General features: G+C 34.8%; 1 protein-coding gene and 1 non-coding gene across 3 annotated transcripts; one reads left to right on the top strand and one right to left on the bottom strand.

The window, feature by feature from the left end:
• Nucleotides 1-146: 146 nt before the first annotated feature.
• Nucleotides 147-3,417, bottom strand: LOC105798367 (SUPPRESSOR OF GAMMA RESPONSE 1). 2 transcript variants are annotated; one of them, XM_012628406.2, is made up of 6 exons: nt 3,281-3,417; nt 2,251-2,383; nt 1,975-2,161; nt 1,085-1,566; nt 700-999; nt 147-618 (listed from the first exon to the last, which is right to left on the bottom strand). In XM_012628406.2, exons 1-6 carry the CDS (start codon nt 3,286-3,288, stop codon nt 565-567), a joined length of 1,164 nt encoding a protein of 387 aa, XP_012483860.1. In that variant the 5' UTR covers nt 3,289-3,417; the 3' UTR covers nt 147-564. The 2 variants fall into 2 exon arrangements, with proteins under 2 accessions (XP_012483860.1, XP_052476632.1); XM_052620672.1 differs by lacking the exon at nt 3,281-3,417 and adding an exon at nt 2,530-2,764.
• A 1,208-nt stretch (nt 3,418-4,625) lies between these two features.
• Nucleotides 4,626-4,697, top strand: TRNAD-GUC (transfer RNA aspartic acid (anticodon GUC)). Its single transcript has one exon. It is a non-coding gene; the product is annotated as a tRNA-Asp (tRNA).
• Nucleotides 4,698-22,124: the final 17,427 nt, after the last annotated feature.

Raw genomic sequence — 22,124 nt, 5'->3', positions numbered from 1 at the left:
AGAGAACACAGAGCACTGGAGCAATGATATATTCAAACAAAGATTCCTACCAACAAAGATTTCTCTTTTTTTCTTTTTCAATAATGCATGTAAACGACCTCGTTTTAGTATACCGACTAATGATATATTCAAACAAGACATTAAGAGACGGAAGCATGGAACCTCAACATTTCACACAGAGAAGGAGTTCGAATTATCTTACATAACATCATCATCAAATGCTAAACATTTTTTCCCCCCAAAGAGGAAAAACAATAGCTCAGATTGTAATCATTTTCAATAGTTACAAATTTTAGTTCCAATACAAACATCAACTGTTTTGTGTTTCCATGGAAACAACACCTACCATCTTTCTTCACACAACCAGCAGCTTTTATTCGGAAACACAAGCTTCCGACCGGGATGGAACAAGCGTCAAATAGCCTTGAATGAAGAAACCGAGGATCAAACAAACTCACTATCCCCCCCCCCCCAAAGCAAAAACAAGTATTGTCTAGCTTTGGGGAGACAATAGACAAACACAAAACTTGGGACTTTGTCATCGGGGAACACTCTGCATCGTGTTCATAATCGGTCTAACCACGAAAGAATGCTTTCCTGAGAGCCAAATTGTAGATCCTGCACCAAAATGTCGAATGACGATAATTTGTAAGATAACATTTCGAGAGGCAAACACATCAATGGTGGAAAGAAGCTTACAGCTAGGGTTACATCAGGTGGTGTATCGAACTCCAAGTTCTCGAGCTCAGAAATTCCGCAAGACGCATCGTTATTTCCTTTCGTCTCAATTGCAGCACCGTCAGCTTTAGGGTCGTTGGTCGTTGGCAGGGAAGAGGAATCCAAAAGCTCATTGCATAGCAAAAATTCATCAAAGCCATTAAAGTCGGGATTTTCCACAGCCTGAGATTCCCCAGCCAACCATGCCGGGTAGTGCGAATTATCCTCGCATTGAACAGCATCCGTATGTACATCAGATCTTTCTACAGCAAATTTTGCTTCCTAATCCACAAAAATGAACTTTGATGAGGATCATATGAAAGAACATATATATTCATATATGGATCTAATTGTATATCATGAATACCTGGTGCATATTTTCTTCAATGTCATCAAGTATCATAGACTTCCATGGCCGAGGTGGATCAGGAGTAATTGTTTTAGGGGTCCTCGGACTAGTGCGAATCATCAAGTTATCCGGTTCTTCAGTTATTGGGCTATCATCGTTCTTCTCAGTTTGTTTCTGCTGTTGATAGAAAATCTTAGAGACCACATATTCCCCATCGTGCTCATCTTCCGTATCCCCTAGATGGTATTGATGCATCACCCAATTCGACTTTTCGGGTTTACACCCTTTCTTTGTACTTTTATAGAGAACCATTATCTTCTTCCACCCCTTATGAACTCCGTTTTCCGTAACAGGTTTAGTCTTTCCCGTCTTATGCCAACGAACATGCTCCTCGTTTGTGTTATCTTGATTCTGGATTTTCCGGCGCTTCCGCTGACCAGTCGAATAAGCATTAATCGTTCGATGAAAGAAGTGGATGCTACTTCCATCCTTTCTTGCACCTACACAAAATCTAGATGAAGTGATGATATAATCCGGCACAATCCAAATCAAGCAGCAATATAGGTTTCCCATTACCATAAACTGCAAATTTCCTAAGATTAACCATGAATAGTACCTCGGCGACGTAATGTAACCGAGGAGTACTCACCTACTTCAAATAACAATGAATCCATATACCAACAATTCATCCTACATATGACAGCAATGTAAAAAACAAAAATATAGTATCCAAATCAAGCTGCAATGTATATTTTCCATTGTTGTGAATTCCGAACGTTGCAACATGGATTCGATTAATGCCAAATGCGTAATACCCACAAAATGGGCTAATATGGTAAATCGAGTTCATCCTACATGTGACAGCAATGTAAAAACAACAAAATTAGTTCATCCATAACCACATTTACCTGGAAGATTCTCAGGATGAGTGTAACAAATCCCCTGACACTCGCCGAGCGTCAGAATAAACTCATCGATAAACAGGTGTTCTTTCGAGTCTCCGACACCGCACTTAGCGGCTAAGTGATCTAAAAGCTCTGAATCAGATGGATCAAACTTCACTCCCACTGGAAGGCCAGGCCATTGAGGAAACACCTGCAAATAAAACAGCCCCCACACATAAGTGTAAGAAAACCATAAAAACCTTAAAAAATTCGATTGAAACAGTGATGTTTTCCGCTTACATCGCTGTTATCGATACGATAAAGACAGTTGGGACATTCACGATTCGCTCCGCAATCAGTGATTTGAACGGAAGAAGACCATGAAGCATTTTTTACTTTCTTTGCTATTGCTCTGCTATCAACAAGCCAGCTCCTGCAAAACAACAATGGTTTTTGTTATGAGCAAAATAGTCCAAAAACAAAACATACGTTGGAGAAGTGTAAAGAAACAGGTTGTTTTTTTAAGGATGATTTTCCATTAATAACAGTTGTAAGAAATCATGAACTCTCTCAATGAACCTCATACTGGATGAAGAAACAGTTGCACTTGATGACCCCCACCCAAAAGGTACCACAAAATTAAACTCAAAGGGAAAATAGGGGGTTAAATATAAAAACCAACTCTATTTATGGTAAGTTTTTATGTAACTTACAAACCCCATTAAATCAAGAAATAAAATAACCCAGATGTGAGGGATTTATTTTCTTAAAAGTCCATAAATTTATCCAGAAAAGAATTCCAACCAAAAATCAGTTAACTCTACCCACCATGCCTCCTATGTCTAGGTAAATTTAAAGGAAGCTTTTCCATTAACAACAGTTTGTGCAGTAATGAAGAGCTTCTAAGAAAGGATGATCATCAAATAACATCATGTAAACTCTCTCAATGGAGCTCATAATGGATGAACAAACACAATCACTCAATGAATGACAAAGTCCCCCCACGTCTTCAAACTCAGGTGAAATTAAGGAAAATAGGGGTTAAAAAAAAAAACCACCCCCTTTACAGCAAGTTTTTACTATACCCCCATTGCCTAAAAAAAGTAACCCAAGAAATTAAAAAAGGAATTTCATGGTAACCCAGAATCTTAAATCACGTATTTCCCCCATAAATTCAACATCAAAACTTCAGTTGAAAATGGGGTTTTCAAGTTAAAAGTCCATTTTTTTCCCCAAAGAAAAAAGAATCCAACCCAAAATCAGTCAATTAAACAATGAAAATATTATCATTAAATTCATTATTTTTTATCATTAATTTCTTTAACCTTACCTCGCCATTAACAAAGTAAAGAAAGGGGAAGAAGAAGAAGAAGAAGAATGATGAATAGAGAAGAGAGTATAAGCGAAGCTTTTAAGCTCTTTAAATGCTTCTCTTTCCCTTTGCCCTTTTTCTACTAGGCTAAGTAATCGAACGATGAAAGGAGAGAGAGAGAGCGGGAAATTTTGCTTTGGAACTCATATAATAGGCTCGGAAACTCAATCTCAGCTTCGGAGAATGACATCAGAGCGGAAGTTTGTTTTGTTTTTTTCATTTGTAGGTCCCGTAGTTGACTAAACCTGGACCCGAACCATTTGGTTCGGACACGAAGTTCGGTTCCTTGTCTGAAGAATGTTTAAGCACTTGGCAGCTTCGAATTTCGAGCTTCATGGCATTTTTCGTAATTATCTTCAATCTCCTACTTGCCTCCCAAGCTTGACAATGGGAACGTTGGTTCATTGGAACACTTCAAATTGTTGGTCTACATTCCATCTTCAGTCCCTGTATTTTACTAATATATCAAAAATTCATTATTCGACTGAAATAATTTGTAAAATAGATTTACCATTCTAAAGGAAAACAATTTTTTTTTTTGCTTCGGGTTTTCTAACAATTACTGTAATCAACAAAAAATTTAATGGTGCTAGTGATGACATTAGTAACGGTAGAATTAAATTAAAATTATGAACTAAATAGGTAAACTGAGTATAATATAAGGATTAAAAGTAGAATTTAACCAAACTCAACTTTTAAATTTTTAATAATAATTGAAAAGAAAAGAAGACTTTTTACTGAAAATTCCACTGTTTCCGACGCGGCTTCCTTTTAATTGGATACTAAGCATTATTATCATTAATTCTGTAAATAAATCTAAAAGTATATTATGCTTTAAATAATTTGTGATTGGTAAATCTTATGGAAACCTTGTTTTTGTTAGTAAATTATAATAACAGGATAAAGTTCGAACAATAAGTGCGACTCAAATCCAGGATACACTTGAGATGGTAAACATCCTGACTATTAGGTCATTACATATTCTTTTAAGTCAGGAAACATTGAAACTTTATAAGAGATTTAAATTGGATAAAATTAAATACAAGAATTGAAGTAATACAAGCATTTTAAATTTGTTTGTGTTTAGAGCAATTTGAATATGAATGTGATTTTGATTTGTTGTAAATATTTGCTTTCAATCATAAATAAAAATGTCATTTTTAATTTTTATATTTGAAAAACGCTAACTCAACCTCACATAATTAGGGAATAAATGTATATAATAACATATAATTTTTTGAAAAAGGACATTTTTTTCTGAAAAATATGTGAAATTTAATAAAACTTGACCGGTAAGCATCTAGTCGTTGTAGTATAGTGGTGAGTATTCCCGCCTGTCACGCGGGTGACCCGGGTTCGATCCCCGGCAACGGCGATTTTCATTTTTTTTTATTTTTTTCATTTTTCATTGGTTATGCGTTAAACCGGATGCCAATAAAATGTAAGAAAGATGGGTGTTGAGAGACCTGGGGGCCCATGATATTACAGGCCTGCAGTTAAATACATAATGCTACAAATCAAGCCCAATCTGTTCAAAAAATCAATGTTAGCCTCTCTTTTATAGGATTTATTTTAATTATCTTCGAATTTATTTATTTTTACAAATTATTCGAATATTATTATCTAAATTAAAATTAAGTTTTATTCTTTCTCAAATATCCGAATTCACAAAAAAATAATTTTAAAAATTTTTAAAATATTAAATCCGAAAAATCAGAATTTAAATATGCTAAAATTTCTTAATTATCTGAATTCAAACAGTAAATTTACTTAAAATTTTGAAGCTAACATATAGTGATGGCAAAATTTTTACTGTCAGGTCCTTTTAAGGTTTTTTTTTAAATGGATGCTGAAATTGATTTTAGTGAAGTTAAAAATAACGATGATGGTGAAATTAGATATTATATTAAAAAGATTAAAATTGGTGATTTAATATGTGTTTGGATTAAAACATAATGATAACAATAAAGTGAATTATTGTAAAAAATAAATGTCGAAACCATTTTTTTGAAAACAAAAAAATTTAGGTTTTCGGTTGTCGACTTTTAAAAAATGAAAATTGGGAGTTGCCACCAATCTTTTATTAAGGTGTGATTGGGTCACCTAAAAACAGCTTTGGTCTACGAGTTTAGAAAACGGGTTCGGGAGTCAGTTACGTACGAGGAAGGTTAGCACCATCATAACGCCCAAAAATTGGTACCTAGTTAATTAATGTCTTAAGGTCGAGAATTTAAAAAAACATAATCTTTAGCAAAACTTAAAAGGCTACGTATTAAGACCCTTATTATTTCAGAGAAAGAATATACCACACCCAATGCATTAGGTCACAGCATTCTAATTTTCCCCAAAAATGAATTGGGCCAAAATACTTGTACAATAAAACTTTTAAAAGAACATCCACTTATCCAAGATTTAAGAAATCACACCCAATACGATAGGGCACGATTCCTCTAGAATCCCAAACTCGGAATATTTCCTTTATCATTTTAAAAAATCTTCATTTCGAGAAATCAATGCATCACATCCAATACGTTAGGACACAACGTGTTGAATTCCCAATAATGAGTTTTTAGTTGGTTTAAAGAGCAATCCTCGATTGTTAGACTTTCAAAAAAATCGGAACCCAATACGTTAGGGCTCAATTTCCTTGAGCAATCCTAAATCTGAGTATTACCTCAATTTTGAAAATTATATTTTAAATTTGAGGTTTTTTTAAAATAAAAAATAAAATGATGTAACATTATTTTATATGCACAAATCTCATAATAACAATGATAACAAGTACAATAATATCATAGAAATAATACAAACAAATGAATATAAATAATGACATGCAAAAGATATTAAATAAATGCGAAAATATGCAAACATAAATTAATAAGCGAATAATTAAAATAAATAACAAAAAGAAACATACAAGTACACATAAAAATAATAGGTTTGAAATAAATAATATCAAAGATAATTAAATAAATAAAACAAGTATATATAAGTACACGAAAATACTAATTTAAAAAACATAACTACATGTTTTTTAAAACATATATACAATATAATAATAATTACATATAAGAATTATAAGATAAGATAAAAAACAATTGCATTATCAAAAAAAATATTGATTTTTGAAGAAAATATAAAAAAGGGACTAAATTGGATTACAAATAAAAAATATGGGGTAATTTCGCAAATAAATAAAGTCTAGAGGACTAAATTGAATACGCGAATTACATAGAGGGGCTGGAAGGGAAATTCTCCCTTCTCCTCTAAAACGGTGTCGTTCAAGAAGGGTTAAACTGAAATTAAAATAAATTAAAGGGTGAATTTAAAAAAATAAAAAAAACCTAATTATAAAGATATTTAAAGGCGGAGGGGTTAAAAACGCAATTTTCCCCTCCGCTAAAAAAACATGCGGATCCTGGATCCGGGTCGGGTCGACACGCGAATCCTTTCCTCAAAACGGCACCGTTTTCAATTGGCTATTTAAGCCGAAATTAAAACAAAAAAAATTACATTTCAAAACCTTTTAAAAAAAAACAAATCTTTCAAAAAAAACTCTCTCAGCCCCTCAGTCCTCCGACCATCGGTCGATCATCAGACGATCACCGGCCACCGCGCCGGCCGCCGATATCCGGCGCCGGCACTGCCGTCTGCGGTGGCCGAAAATATGGAAATCTCTTTTTCGGCCTTTTTAACCTTTCCAAACGCAAATCAGGGCTCAAAACTTCCAAAATCCAACGGAATATGCAGGGAAATCACGAAAACCTTTCGATTTTCGACCACCGATCCTCAGCGTGGCTCCCTCAACGCTTCGGTGTCGATTCAAAATTAGAGAAAGGTGATTTCCTTCTTCTCATGTTATTTCCAGATATATAAACGATAAAAATAAATGCGTATATAAAAAATAAAATAAAATAAAATACAAGTAACAACCTTTGGTTTGTTTTCTTTTGCTCTCTATATTGCGAAAATAGTATTTTATTTCTAATTTCGAAATCGAATCCTTTTACAATATTATCAATAGCTTTATATAGCCATATGAAAAAGAATAAAAGAAGAAACAATATCTATTTTCTTTTGATTTGATTTGCAAATCTCTGATTTCATTTTCCATATACTGTTTGTTTCCATTTTCGTGCAGGTATGAAGATTCATGGAGATGGGCCACTATTTGGTTTGGGCCTCAGTTTATTTATTTTTTGGGCCACATAGGCCGATTGTAAATTGGGCCCTTTAAAGCCCGGGCAAAATCTGTTATTACAATAAATATATAAAATAACTGGGGATGATAAGAAGGCGGGTAAGACGACACAGATTTTTACTTCCCCCGACCTAACATTACATATACTCAACCCCGCATAATTAGGGAATAAATGTGTAGTATGATAAACAATATTGTATCCTTGTTGTATAATTTTGTGAAGGCTTAAATAAAAAATTCTCGTGTTTTTATTAAAAATAGATTACTAATTTTAACTTAAACCGTTTGTATGGTTAAAAGAAATCTCAGCCATTCAGAGCTTGACACATTGTATTTTAATTAAATTTATCATAGAACAGAATCGAATTTAATTTAATAAATTTATTTCTCTCTCCATCTACACTACACGTTTCGTCGTCTTCCTCCTCTCTTTGTTTTCCATAACCACCCACCGTCATAACTGCTCCTCGCCACTATTATTGCACCACCGCCACATGGTTGTCACTCTGGTTAAAACTAAAATGGAGTCAGCCCTACCGAAGTCAACCTTCCCTATCATCCAATAACCAAGAGCAAATTGAATGGATAACCTTATCCAATAGAAACTTAAAAAGTGATAAAATCTGTAAAACTTCCCAAATATGAACAAATTAGATGCCATTTCCCAATTTTTTAAAGTTTTCAACTTTCAACAAAGATTACCGCAAAAATCATGGATACTAAGAAACACCAGAGGTATACAAATTCCATTGTAGCCAACTCAACACTGTTCATATTCAGACAAGAAAACACACTTGATCTTGCTTACTTCAGTTTTGTGTTCTATTTGAATACTGGGTCAGGGGTGTTCGTGTTTGACTTGTCTTTTTTTGGTCTCTCTTACTACAAGTTGACCAGTTAGTTGTAATATTATGTATGGTAATATTTTTAGTATTAAAATATTATGTTTAAATTTATTTATCGTATTTTTAATAAAATTTATAAAAAAAATTTATACTACATACATATAATCGGCGGGTAAAAAAAATTAGTTTTATGTGTATATATGAGATTAATTAAATTGGATTAGCTCGCTTAAGATAGCACATTTTTTCTTTTCTTAGTAGGGCACGTTTCTTTTCTTTGGGGTTTTAGGGTTTTGAGAAGTTTGATTTGGAGTGTTGGGGAGGTCAGTGGTGATGGAAGTAGAATTAGCAAATATGAATCTTGCGGATGAGGAGGAGGAATCAGTTTAGTTTGATAAGGATCCAGGTGGGGCTGAGGAAGCCTATCGTTTCTGTTTAGTGGAAAAGGTATTGACGAATTGTGTGGTTCATTTTCCTTTTTTAAAAAGAACTTTGGCTAGTTTATGGCATCCGTAGGGAGGAGTTTCAATCACGGATATTGGTAAGAAAAGGTATTTATTTCAAATTTTCTATGAAGTAGATATAAAGAGAGTAATGGATGGTATGCCTTAGTCATTTAATAGGCATCTTTTTGTTTTTTATCGACTAAGTAAAGGGGAAGATCCGTTGCAAGTTCCTTTAATTTATACAGATTTCTGGGTCCAAGTTCAAAATCTGAAGGTTTAGCACGACAGTTTAGAAATTTTATTGGACTGTTTGTTCAGTATGATACAACTCTAATGACGAAGGGGATAAGGAGATTTATGCAAATTAAAGTTAAAATTGATGTGAGAATGCCTTTGAAGCGAAAAAGAAATTGACCTTGGGACAAAATAGGGAGGGGTATACCTATTTCCAGTACGAGAGATTAACGGTATTTTGTTTTTTTGTATGGAAAGTTAGGCCATGGTAAGGGCTTCTGCCCGGTAAGGATGACAATTGGAGTTCAGGATGTTGAACTCGGTTGGGATGTATCATTAAAAGTCCAGTTGAGAAGGGAGGTTTTGGTGGGTAGTAGGTGGCTTAGGGAGGAGGGTTCAGATAGTTTTCAAATGGGTGGTAATCTGCTTGGAATGGATGTGGATGGGCGTATTGAGGGAATGAATTTTGGTAATACTCAAATTGTTAATTCTTATCTGAATAGCTACGGTAGAGATGGAGTTGTGACTAAACAAGGAGATTGGAGACAGAAGCAATTGGGATCTAACTCTAAGGATAGCCCAATTGAACTATGTAATGGGAAGAAGAGGTAACAAATGTAGAGAGGGAAAGCAATTGGTTTTGGTACTACTGTTTCATTGGATGAAACTAATGAGATATCGACGACCGTTGGACAGCAAGCCGACCGGAAGCAATGAAACTCTTAAGTTAAAACATTTGTGGATTTGGGCATCCACATGTAGTTAATTGCCTCAGGAATAAGGTGAGGCATGAACAACCCCAAATTTTGTTTCTAATTGAAACAAAGTTAAGTGAGAAGAGAATGGAACGTATTCGTCTAAAGTGTGGTTTTGTTAGTGGAATACATGTGGGAGTTTTTGGTTCGACAGGGCTTTGTCGCCGGGGTGGAGGGGCGAGTATGGGGTTCAATTGAGGAGCTTTTCATCTAGTCATATTGATGTGGAAGTTCACGAAAAATAAGGCATGATGGCTTGGAGACTTACAGGGTTCTACGAAGCATCGGAGAAATAGAAAAGAGGGGAATCAGAGAATTTACTAAGTTACGGAGTTGTCAAGAATTACCATAGATGGTAATGGGGGATTTTAATGAGGTTATGTTATTGTTCGAGAAAAGGGGCGCCAATTGCGAAATGAAGAAATATGGCTCGTTGTAAGGAGGTTATAGAGGAGTGCGATCTCAGTGATTTAGGTTTTTAAGGGCGATGGTTCATATAGGAAATGGGTCGTTTGTCGGAAACAATGTTCGAGAAAGAATTGACAGAGGGGTTGTTAACATTGCTTGGGGCAGAGTTTTCTAGGATATTATTTAAAGTACTTGCCTCATGCTTTTTTTGATCATTTCTCGATTTTGATTGATTTAGGGGTCATTCGTAGAGGTAGTGTGATTCGGGGGAAGGGGGTTTTAGGTTTAATGTGAACTAGATCTTAGAAGACTATTGTAAGGAACATGTGAGAAGTTTTTGGGAGGTGAATATTGATGATGTTCCAATTAAGTTGAAAAAGCTAAGGAAGGTTTTTAAGACCGTCATGGGACAAATTTCTTATGGTAAAAGGTGAGCGTCAACTGCTTTGAATATACGATTGGCTGATCTAAGTTCGACTGATCCGGATGACGAAATATTAGCAGAATTGGAAGAGGTTAAGTTGACTTTGAATTTGGAAGCTGATAAAGAAAAGTTGTTTTGGGAACAACGTGCAAGGGCGAATTGGCTTTGGTTTGGGGGTACAAATACATCTTTTTCTCACATTCTAGCAAATCAATGAAAAAAGAAGAATACTAAGAAGAAGCTGAAATGACCAAATGAGGAGTGGATAGAAAGGGAGGAGGAGATGGCAAGGGTAGCGAGTGATTATTTTAAAGGGATGTTTACTATTTCGCAAACAACGAGTTGCGACAATGTGTTGTTTGGGATCCTGATTTGCATTCATGAGGGCATGGATAGTGAGCTTATTGTGAAATTTTTGAATTAAGAAAGTTCTGAAAGCCATAAGAAGTATGGCACCGTTAAAGGCATCAGGTATAGAAGGTGACCCTGCGCATTTTTATCAAAATTACTAGCATATTTTGAGGGGGAGATATCTTAGTATTATTTAGATGTTTTGAATGGAAGAAAGGAGGTAGAGGTTATCAATAGTACTAGTATTATGCTTATTCCAAAAGTAAATTCCTCGAATAGTATGTCGTAATTCAGGCCGATCAGTGTGTGTAATGTGGCTTATAAGATTATTTCTAAAGTAGTGGTTAACAGATTCAGAACTGTGCTGGATAAATATATTGATGAAGCACAAACGACTTTTGTTCCGGGAAGACAAATCACATATAATGCGCTTATTGCATATGAGGTATTGCATTCACTTAAACAGAAACGAGTTGGGGCACAAGGGTATTTTACATTGAAATTAGATATAAGGTATATGATAGGGTGAAATGGAGTTTCATAGAAAAAGTGGTGCATCGTATAGGATTTTGTGATGAATGGTGTCACTGGTGATGGGGTGCGTTAGAACGATTAAGTATTTGATTTTGTTCAACATGGTTCAACGATTAAGTATTTGAGTTCTTATTTATTTTTTATTCATGAAAAATATTTTTCTACTCTCCTTAAAATGACAAAGGTTGAGAGGACCATTAAAGGTGTAAGGGTCGACCGAAGTGGATTGTCTTTAACTCATCTGTTTTTTGAAAATGATAGTATCTTGTTTGGGGAGGCAAGTCTGGATGGTGCGAATTCTATTAAGTCAATTGTGACAGAATATGAAGGGGTGTCAGGATAGCTGATCAATTTTGAAAAGCCTTTAATTTTCTTTGGTAGTAATATGTTAAGCGACATAAGGAAACAGATTGGAGAGGTGCTTGGGGTGAGAATTTCTTGTAATTCAAGAAAGTATCTTGGTTTACCGACAATGGTTGGTAGACGAAAGAATGAGGCTTTTGCAAACTTTAAAGACATGTTTATGAAGTGTATTGAAAGCTGGAGTGTTCGTCAATTGTCGCTTTTATCAAGTCAATTTTACAAGCTATTTCAGTTTATACAATGCAATACTTTTTGTTGTGTGTTACTCCATGTCGTGAGTTTGGAAAGTATTATTAGTAATTTCTTGTAGGGGAATTCTATAACAAAGAAAGGGATCCATTGGTGCGATTGGAAGATGATTTGCAAGCTGAAAGTATTAGAAAGGTTGGGTTTTAAGGACTTAGCAAAGTTCAATATTGGTTGCTTGCTAAATAGGGATGAAGGCTAATAATGAAACCAGCTTATCTATTTGCTCGAGTCATGAAAGCTAAGTACTATCCAAATAATGGCTTTACGAGTGTCGACTTAGGATTTCACCCAACGTATACTTGGAGGAGCGTTTGGGGTGCTCGAAGACTTCTGGGACAAGGTATGAGGTAGAGAGTGGGAAATGGCAGATTGATAAACATTTGGAATGATGCTTGGTTACTGGGCCCTGAACAAAGAAGAGTAGCAATTCAGAACATTGATATTAACTACACAGTGGTGGTAGATCTTATTAACACTGAGTCGGCTACCTCGAAATCAAAGGCCTTGCAAGAGCTATTTGATGAGGAGCAAGTGAGCAGAATAATAACCATTCCACTTGTCGTAATTGAGCTAGGGGATGAGAGAGTTTGGAGAGGTGATAATACAAGAGTATATTCAGCAAGGAGTGGGTATAAGTGGCTACTAAATGGGGATGTGGTAATACCTACTGGGGAGGGGGTACATTAGGAAATGTTACAGACTTTTTACAACAAATTGTGGAGACTAAGAATTGCGAGTAAGATAAAAATTACAATCTAGAAATTGGCTAACAATTACATTCCTACATTTGATAATTTACAACTGAGAAAGTTGGTGGTGGTAAATTGTTTCCCCTTCTGTCATCTTGTAATAGCCCGATTTTAGGCCTAGTCGGAACAGTGGTTTCGGGACCACAAATCCGACGAGAAAAAAAATGTAATGGCCTGAATTTTCAGAGGTGTCGAAACGGTGATTTGAGATCACTAAATTCGACAAATGGGTAGAAAATATTATTAATTTAGTAAGTATAAGTTAAATGTGAAGTTAGGAAAATTTTTGAAATAGTGAATAGTGCACTAGAAATAAATATTAAAATAATTAGAATCGAAATAAGGTATCAAGACCTCGGGGATTTTAAACCGAGCCATAAATATTTATTTATGGAGTGTTAAAAAGTTAGTATTAAAGTTTCGTTAAGAAATTTTAAAGTTCCGATAATTAATTGAACAAAAAGGACTAAATTGTAACAAATGTAAAATTTTGGGAAATGATTAAATAGCTTAAATGATAAAAGGAAGAGGGCTTAAAAGGCAAATAGACCCAATGTCTATTTGGGCTGGACGGCAAAGGCATGAAATCAGCAAGAAAGTAAGAAGAATTAAGGGCAAAATTGGAATATTGCAAAATTTGCTTAATAAAGTTAGGACCAAAGTGGAATTATCTAGACTTCTCTTCATTTTTCTGCATTCTCATCAGCTAAAACACCATAGAAAGGCTTCTTCAAGCTGGTTCTTCATATTTTTACTACAAGTAAGTTCAATTCTTGACTATTTCTTGAAATTTTTGTACTTTTATGACTTTTATAATTAGGCCCACTTGTTAAATTCATTAGTTTTTGATTTCATGAAAGAAGTTGAAAGTTGATATGAATATGTGCTGGAAGTATATGAAGATTTAGCATGAAATTAGAGCTTTAAATTGTTCATATGCTGATTTTATTGAAAGAATTGAATAGAAAGTGAATGTTTGGGACCTAATAGTAAAAGAGTTTGAAGATAGAGTTAAATGTGGAAATTCTGAATTTCAATAGTTGTATAACAACTTATAATGTCTAGGTAAAGTATTAATTGAGAAAATTAGATTAATTGAGGGGTTAATTGATAAAGGACCGAATTCTATAAACTGTGAAATTTGGGGCAAAATGGAAATCAACATTTTGCACTAAAGCAGTTTTGGACAGCAGCAGTAGTGTAACTTTGAAAAATCACCAAAAATTTTAGAGATTAAATTAGAGGATGAATAAAATATGAAACTAAATATTATTGAGTCTAGTTTCTTATAAAAGAAACGGTTTAAGCAATGGAATTGTAAATCATGAGATATAATAGATTTTGTGAGATAATGTCAGAATGAATTCGGGTTCCCCTGTTCTGACTTTGGAAAATCATTAAAAATTGTAAAAAAACGATTATGAGTTATAATTTATATGGTTAGAATCCTTAATTAGTCTATTTTTATAAGAAATAAACGAAAACATCATCCGAATTCTGTACAATGAGATAATTAATTTTTAGTGAAGAGTGGTCGGAACTGTCAGACAGAGAAACAGGGGAAAATTTAAAGAATAAACTGTACTATTTGGCTGAACCAAAAATTCTGAAAATTTTATGGTATGAAGATATGTGAGTCTAGTTTCATGGAAAATTAACGAATCTTAATTTGGAGCTCTGTAGCTCTGGATAAAAATAATTTAGTGACTGTGACTCGGATAAACAATTTTGAATATACATGTGAGTGAATAGTGAAATTATAGCTAATGTTGTTTAAGTGTGTTATACACATTAAGGATGCGGAATGAAGAGGAGGAGGAGGAAAATTGAGAAATATATGTATGATTTGTGTATAATTGGTCATATGCTTGATTTTAATTGATAAACGATGAAATAGAAATGATGCTTATATTTGTGCATTATTGGTCATGGTTTAAGCTCATGTGTGAAAATAAAAGTTTCATAGTATGTGTGTATGGTATATTCGGTATATGATTTGGCATGAAATAATGTCATGAATGGTTTATGAATTAACACATGTTGGTAAGCCTGATACATGAATAAATGTTGTGCTCATCCATGCTTATAATGCTTATGCTATACGTGTATTTGGCTAACATATTTGGTGTATATGCTTAGACTTTGGCCAAGTAGTGGCTAGATTATGCCACGTTAAATTTATAAGTTATGCATTGAAATGGTTTATCGTGTGGTTAGTTCCAAAAAGAGTCATGTTTAAATACACTAGCTTGCAACTATGGTTGAATGATATGCTTATATCTTGTGTGATGTGCATAGAAACAAGTGTGGAAAGATAATGAAATAATAAGTTCATATGGCTGAAATTTAATGATTAAATGTTAAATTCATGAATTATACAATGTATGATGAAATGTATTCATTTTGAAATGAGAATAAAATAAAATGTGAAAAAATTGAATAAATGATCAAATTAAGCGGGCAGCGGATTTGAGTACTTCGATCAAGAGATAAAGTGATAAGTGGTAGCTTTAGCTACACTTATCTGATCAAGTGAAAAAGTGATAAGTGATACACTTATCTGATCAAGAGACAAAGTGATAAGTGGTAGCTTTAGCTACACTTATCTGATCAAGTGAAAAAGTGATAAGTGCTACACTTATTTGATCAAGAGACAAAGTGATAAGTGGTAGCTTTAGCTACACTTATCTGATCAAGTGAAAAAGTGATAAGTGCTACACTTATCTGATCAAGAGACAAAATGATAAGTGGTAGCTTTAGCTACACTTATCTGATCAAGTGAAAAAGTGATAAGTGCTATACTTATCTGATCAAGTGAAAAAGTGATAAGTGTTAGCCTTACCTACACTTATCTGATCAAGTGAGAAAGTGATAAGTGGTAGCCTTAGCTACACTTATCTGATCAAGTGACAAAGTGATAAGTGGTAGCCTAGCTACACTTATCTGATCAGGGACAAGTGATAAGTGATCATACGTAAGACCATAGTTATACTATGGCAAAGTGAAAGTAAAGTACTTAATTTTCCGTAATCGTTCCCTAATTTGATTAAGGATGGTAAGTGACAAATGGACCCAAAAAAATTAAAATAAATGGATAAGTGGTAGTGTATTTATATCAGGACGATGTTGTTATTCAAGCTAAAGTGATATTTTCATTACAAAATTGAGAATTTCATAAATGTGTTATTGAATGGTATAATCAATAAACATTGAGTTAAATAGTAAATACGTATTAGTGTTGAACTTGATGTCATTGAATTGCACGTGAATTAAATGGAAATTGCTAGTGATATGATCTAAATCGTGAGCATGAGAAATTGCGAATTGAAGGAAATGAAAATGAAGCATTGAATTGCATGAGTATGTATCAGGTCTCGTAAGCCCTAATTATTATGATTATAACATTTTGAGGATATATTGTAAAAAATTATAGGAGCATGTTAATTATTTTGAAAGTTTTAATTTAGATGAAATTTTATAACTCGGTTAAATACGTTTACAAGTACATGTGTTTTGGTAATGCCTCGTACCCTATTTCGGTATTGAATACGGGTAAGGGGTGTTACACATCTAATGGTCGGTGAGCCACATTTGTTGAGACTGCTCGTTCACCAAGCGTATCCTGCTGGGGGTGGGTATAGATGTCTTACCCATTAACCTGGGGTAAAGTTGGAAAATATGGTTAGCAAATTTATTTGTTAATAGTGGTGAAGAACAATGTAAATGGTTAGCTATTGTTTTCTGGGCAGTATGGCATCATAGAAACAAAATCTATCATCATGGTGAAAGATAAAATGTGTTTGGCCTCGTTTCTTTTGTTAAAGCTTACTACACAGAGATTAGTAATGTTGAAACATCTATAGCAACTAACATTGTTTAGAATGATAATGCATGGTATCTGTAGCAGGCCCAATTAGCCCGGGCCCGCATACAAAAACCAAAATGTTTCAGCCCAAAAGTCCCAACCAATAGCCTAAAAATTAACCCTAATTACAAACCCAAAATTATAACAGCCCAACAAGCCCAAAGCCAAACAAATTTTCAGTCCAGCAACTAAAACCCTAAGCAACCTTGCATATGCGCCGCTCCCACAGCCCCCAACTGCCGCAAGTCTCGGCCTCCATGAGCACGTTTCGGCCTCCCCACGTCGCTCCACGCACGACACCTGCAACCAAAACAAACTCAAAGAGTCCAGCAACGAGAAACAAGCAAAATATTTTATTTTCTTTTACCTATAAAAGGCCATTTAATCAGAAATATGGGGAGAAAATACACAAAAGGAATAGAAAGAAAACACTGAGTACAAAGATTTTTGTAAAAGGTGAAATTGAATTTCTGTTTTTCTTTTCGTTATTTCCTATTTATTTATTTATTTTTTTTCTCTCCGTTTTTTTAAATAAAATAATAAAAAAGGGGTGAGGGGTTTACCTTCGAAGCTTCGCCGGTGAAGCCCACGATCGCCTTTCGAATCGAGGGGTGGCGGAGGCCGAGGCTTGAAGCAAAGGATGAACGGTGGCGTTAAATGGGTGTGTTAGGGTATAAAACCCTTTGGCAGAGAATTTCTCTGCTGTTTGGCGAGAAAAAGAAAGGAAAACGAGTGGTTTTAGGGAAATTTTTGGGTTTTGTAACGATGGCAAAACGGCGTCGTTTAGGGCCTGTACCTGTGGCCCTAAAATGGCGCCGTATAGGGCTATACCCGCGCGGTGACCCGACCCGGGGAGGATCCGCGCGTCTTGGGCCTAAATGGTACATTTTCGTATTTGGTCATTGTCTTTTATAATACGCCTCAATCAAGCCCCTTTTGTTTTTTTTTTAAATTTAGGCCGCGTGTTTCTTTTTGTTTCAATTAGGTCCCTCATTGCGCAGCGCATCGGAAGGACGGGATAATTCCCCTTTTGGTCCTCCACACTTGCACGCGCATTCAATGTGGTCCTGTTCTTAGATTTATTTTTAATATTAGGTTTTTTTTCTTTTTTCAGTTCAATTTAACTTTTTTTTTATTTTGTTCATTTTTGTTTTAAAAAATCATGTTATACTATTATTATTATTATTATTATTATTATTATTATTATCATTATTATTATCATTATTATAGTTATTGCTATTACCATTGCTATATATATATACGCATAGTTTTTTATATAATATACATATGTGCATTTTATGTATTATTTAGCTTTTATAAATACATGCATGTATTTTATACATGAGCTTTGTTGTTTTTTTATTCTTGCTTTTATTTTTTTATATACATACTTTATATTATATATATATACCCATAATTTATTAATGTATTATTTTTTTCCTCTTTTCATATTTTATATTTTATTTTCGTGACTTTTGTGCACGCATTTGTGTTTATATTCACAGTTTTTTTTCAAAATACACATTTTTTATATATATACTTATACATTTCTTTTTTAAAATTATGTACACATACGTGTTTTAAATACGCATGTTTTTACAATATATATATATGCATTTTTATGTATTAAACACATATTTTATATATAATATATACACATTTTTTAATATATATACATTTTTAAAGCTTTTATGAATACATGCATGTCTTTTATTCATACGTTTTATGTATATTTTCATATCTTTTAAAACTTTTATATACTTTATTTTGTAAATATATACACATATACATTTTATTTTTTTATTTTTGTACACATATGTACATGCACTTATTATTGTTTTTTATTTGATGTCCCTTTTGTTTATAAATTTACTTGTATATTGTACATGTATATATATTATTTGTAAATATTTATGTATATATGCTTTAAATTAAAGGATTTGTATTATATCGTACATTAATCCTTTTAATATACCCCTTCAAAAATATATTTTGGTTTTAACTATTCATCAAAATTATTTTCTTGATTTAAACGTTTTTTTTTGGATAAAAGCATTTTTGGAAGTTTGGGATTTTCGAGGGAAATTGAGCCCTAACGTATTGGGTTCCGATTTTCTTCGTCAATCCTAAATGACCGAGAATAGTTTTTATTCAAAATGCATAAAAATCATTTTTGGAAATTTAACTTGTTGTGCCCTAACGTATTGGGTGTGGCATGTTACTTTCTCGAAATGAAGATTTTCGTATAGAATAAGAGAGATATCGAAGGTTCGGGGATTATGAGGAATTGTACCCTAACGTATTGGGACTCGATTTCTTTACATGACTTGAACAATTGGTTATCCTTTTGCCAATTTCCTCATTCAAACTTATTTTAAAATTCTTTTCTAAACTTACAACACTAAGACATCTAATAGTCAATTTGGTACCGATTTTTGGGCGTTACGAGGGTGCTAACCCTTCCTCGTGCGTAATTGACTCCCGAACCTGTTTTCAAAATTCGTAGACCAAAATAATTTTTTAAGGTGGGCCGGTCACACCTTAATCAAGGATCGGTGGCGACTCCAGTTTTATTTTTAAAAGTCGACAACTAAATTTTTGTTTTCAAAAAACGGTTTCGACAGCTTGGCGACTCCACTGGGGACTTAGAGAGTCGAGCCATAAACTGATTATATTTGTCTTTGTGTCGAACATCAAAAGTTTAAAAAAATCATGATTTCCCTTCATATTTTCTTTTACCATGGTATGTTGGAAATTTTGCATTTGCATTTGCATTTGCATTTTTGCATTTTACCCTTAAGTGGGAGCGAGAAACTAGTCCTTCGTGAGGTTTTCACCTCCGTGCAGGGTAGTGGATCGCTTCCGGGATACATCCGTACCTATGTCTTCGTGAGATTTTCATCTCCGTGCAGCCATAGGGAAATGTGTCCCCCTGAATCGAACTCGATCCACATGAGCCTATAATGGGTGAGGATCGAGGAATCTGCTGGTTTGGGTACCCTTACTCTAGAAACTAAACCCCATATAGTGAGCTTTAGGAACTTAACCTAGGTAGAGCTATCCCAAAACCCTAGGGGATTCCTGTTTAGGTGTTTCTTACTATTTTATGTTTGTTTATATCTTTATATGTGATACTGACTTGGGTTTCTTTTGTGTTATTTGCATGACATCATGATAGCATAACATTTCATCCTAAAAGGGCGTTAGTTCAAATTTGGTTGCTAGACAGAAAGCTTATCATGGAAAAAGGGTTTCTTGATAATGTGGAAGATAATGCGGCTGTCCAAACTTGGTCTGAGACAACACAGCATGAGAAAGGTGATAGTTTGGCCGAAGGATACGTGTCAGAGCTGTGGGACTTCACTCGTGTTAGTGTGACTCAGAATAACCTACAGGAACTAAAAGAAATTTGGGATCAGTGGAATGATGAGATTAAACAGCTCTTCTGCTCTAGCTATGGAGACCTAGCTTACTTGCTTGACGTAAAGGTGGATAAGCGTTTGTTCCGTGCCTTAGCCCAATTTTGGAATTCGGCTTATTGTTGTTTTACCTTTGGAAGTGTTGATTTAGTGCCTACAGTGGAGGAATACACGGCATTGCTTCGTTGTTCAAAAATTCAAGTGGACAAAGCCTATTCAAGGGTTGCTAATGTTCCAACTTTTTTGAAGAAGTTGGTGAATATAACTGGGATGAGTGAGCAATGGGTTACAGCACGAATCAAACAGAAGGGAGATAGCAAATGTATACCTTGTAAGAATCTGAGAGATTTAATTCAAATACATCCAGACACGAAGAAGAGGGTTGATGTCTTTGCTTTGAGTGTCTACGGCCTAGTTGTCTTTCCTAAAGCCTTGGGACATATTGATGAAGCAGTCACTGATCTTTTTGATCGACTTGACAAATGAGTCACACCGGTTCCAGCAATCTTAGCAGAAACTTTCAGGTCACTGAACGAATGTCGAAGAGTAGGTGAGGGTAGATTCATTGGATGCACGCAGCTTCTTTTAGCATGGTTTCACAGTCACTTTTGGAAGGTGGATAAGGTTTCCTATCGGGTTTTTTCTGAAATTATTCACCCTTGAAGGAAATAGTGGCATTACCGAGGCAGGATGATATCTCAGAGGAAAAATGGATGGCAACTTTTCAGAATCTTCAAGAAGGGGATATTGAGTGGAGAACTCCTTGGATGCTGTCGGATGAGATCTTATATAGGTGTGGAGATTTTGATTGGGTTCCCCTACTTGGTATTTGGGGAGCTATTGGTTATGCACCGTTACTGGTATTGAGGCAGTATAGATCGAGGCAGTTCGTACCTACAACCCAAGGATTAGCTCAAAGTGAGTTCTCGTATAAGTGTGATGGCTACAAGAAGAGGGTACGAGAAATGACTAATGCTTGGAGGCAGACTCGTCGATTGAAGAGATTGGCAGTAAGTCCATTAGTGACTCCTGAATATATCAGTTGGATAGGTAGGAGGGTCAATGACAACATACCTGTACCAGGTCGAGGAGACAGTCAATTTGTAGGAAAGCACGTACATATGGTCCATTCTGAGCTAGAAATCATAAAACAAGATTTTGAAAGAAGAAATTCTGAGCTTGAGAAGAGGATAGGGCAAATAGAAGAGGAAAAGATGAGTCTGAAGCTGGATGTGGATGTTCAGAGGCTGGAAACCGAAGGCCTGAGGAAAGAAAAGCGCAAAGCTGAGGAGGATTTGAATAGCTTGAAGACGGACTATAAGAGGCTACGTATGTCAATGAGAACTGCTGGATTGGGAAAAACCTCGGAAGCGAGGGCGTCGAAGTTCAAGAAGAAAAGGTTAAGGCGATAGGTGGGAAAAGAGATTTCAGGAGGCTCAAAAGCAAAATAAGTCCTTTGAGAGGAGTTTGTCCGAAAGCCAGAGCGAAAAGGATGAATTAAAAGCTAGGGTGGCCGAACTGGAGGCAATGTTACAAGACTATGAAGCTAGAATTGAACATCTGGAAGCAAATGAAGATCATCAAAATGAATAGCTTCACTATCTTCAGGATCAAGTTGCAAGCAGGGATCACATCATGGGAGAAGCTGTGGTTCAGATTCAAGGGGTAGCTGAGCACTTGCAGACTTTGGCAGTACAAGCTGATGTACTAAGTGTGAAGTATGAATCGGAATCAGATCAGGGGCAGAAGTTGGCATCATTACTTAGGGAGATTAAAGTTCTAAGTGTTAGGGCAAAGCCGTATTTATAGCTGTTTTATGTAAAGAAAATTTTTTCTCTAGTAAAGTTTTCTGAGTGGAATTGAATTATAATTAACGCCTTTTTTGCATTCACCTCATGCATCGTATCATATGCATTAGCATCACATCATATGCATTAAATACCTTTATTAAATCCTAAT

The sequence above is a fragment of the Gossypium raimondii genome, chromosome 9 (assembly GCF_025698545.1).
Source record: "Gossypium raimondii isolate GPD5lz chromosome 9, ASM2569854v1, whole genome shotgun sequence".
NCBI lineage: Eukaryota > Viridiplantae > Streptophyta > Magnoliopsida > Malvales > Malvaceae > Gossypium > Gossypium raimondii.
Note: the sequence above shows the minus strand (reverse complement) of the source record. Positions and strands in the feature narration are given on the sequence as shown.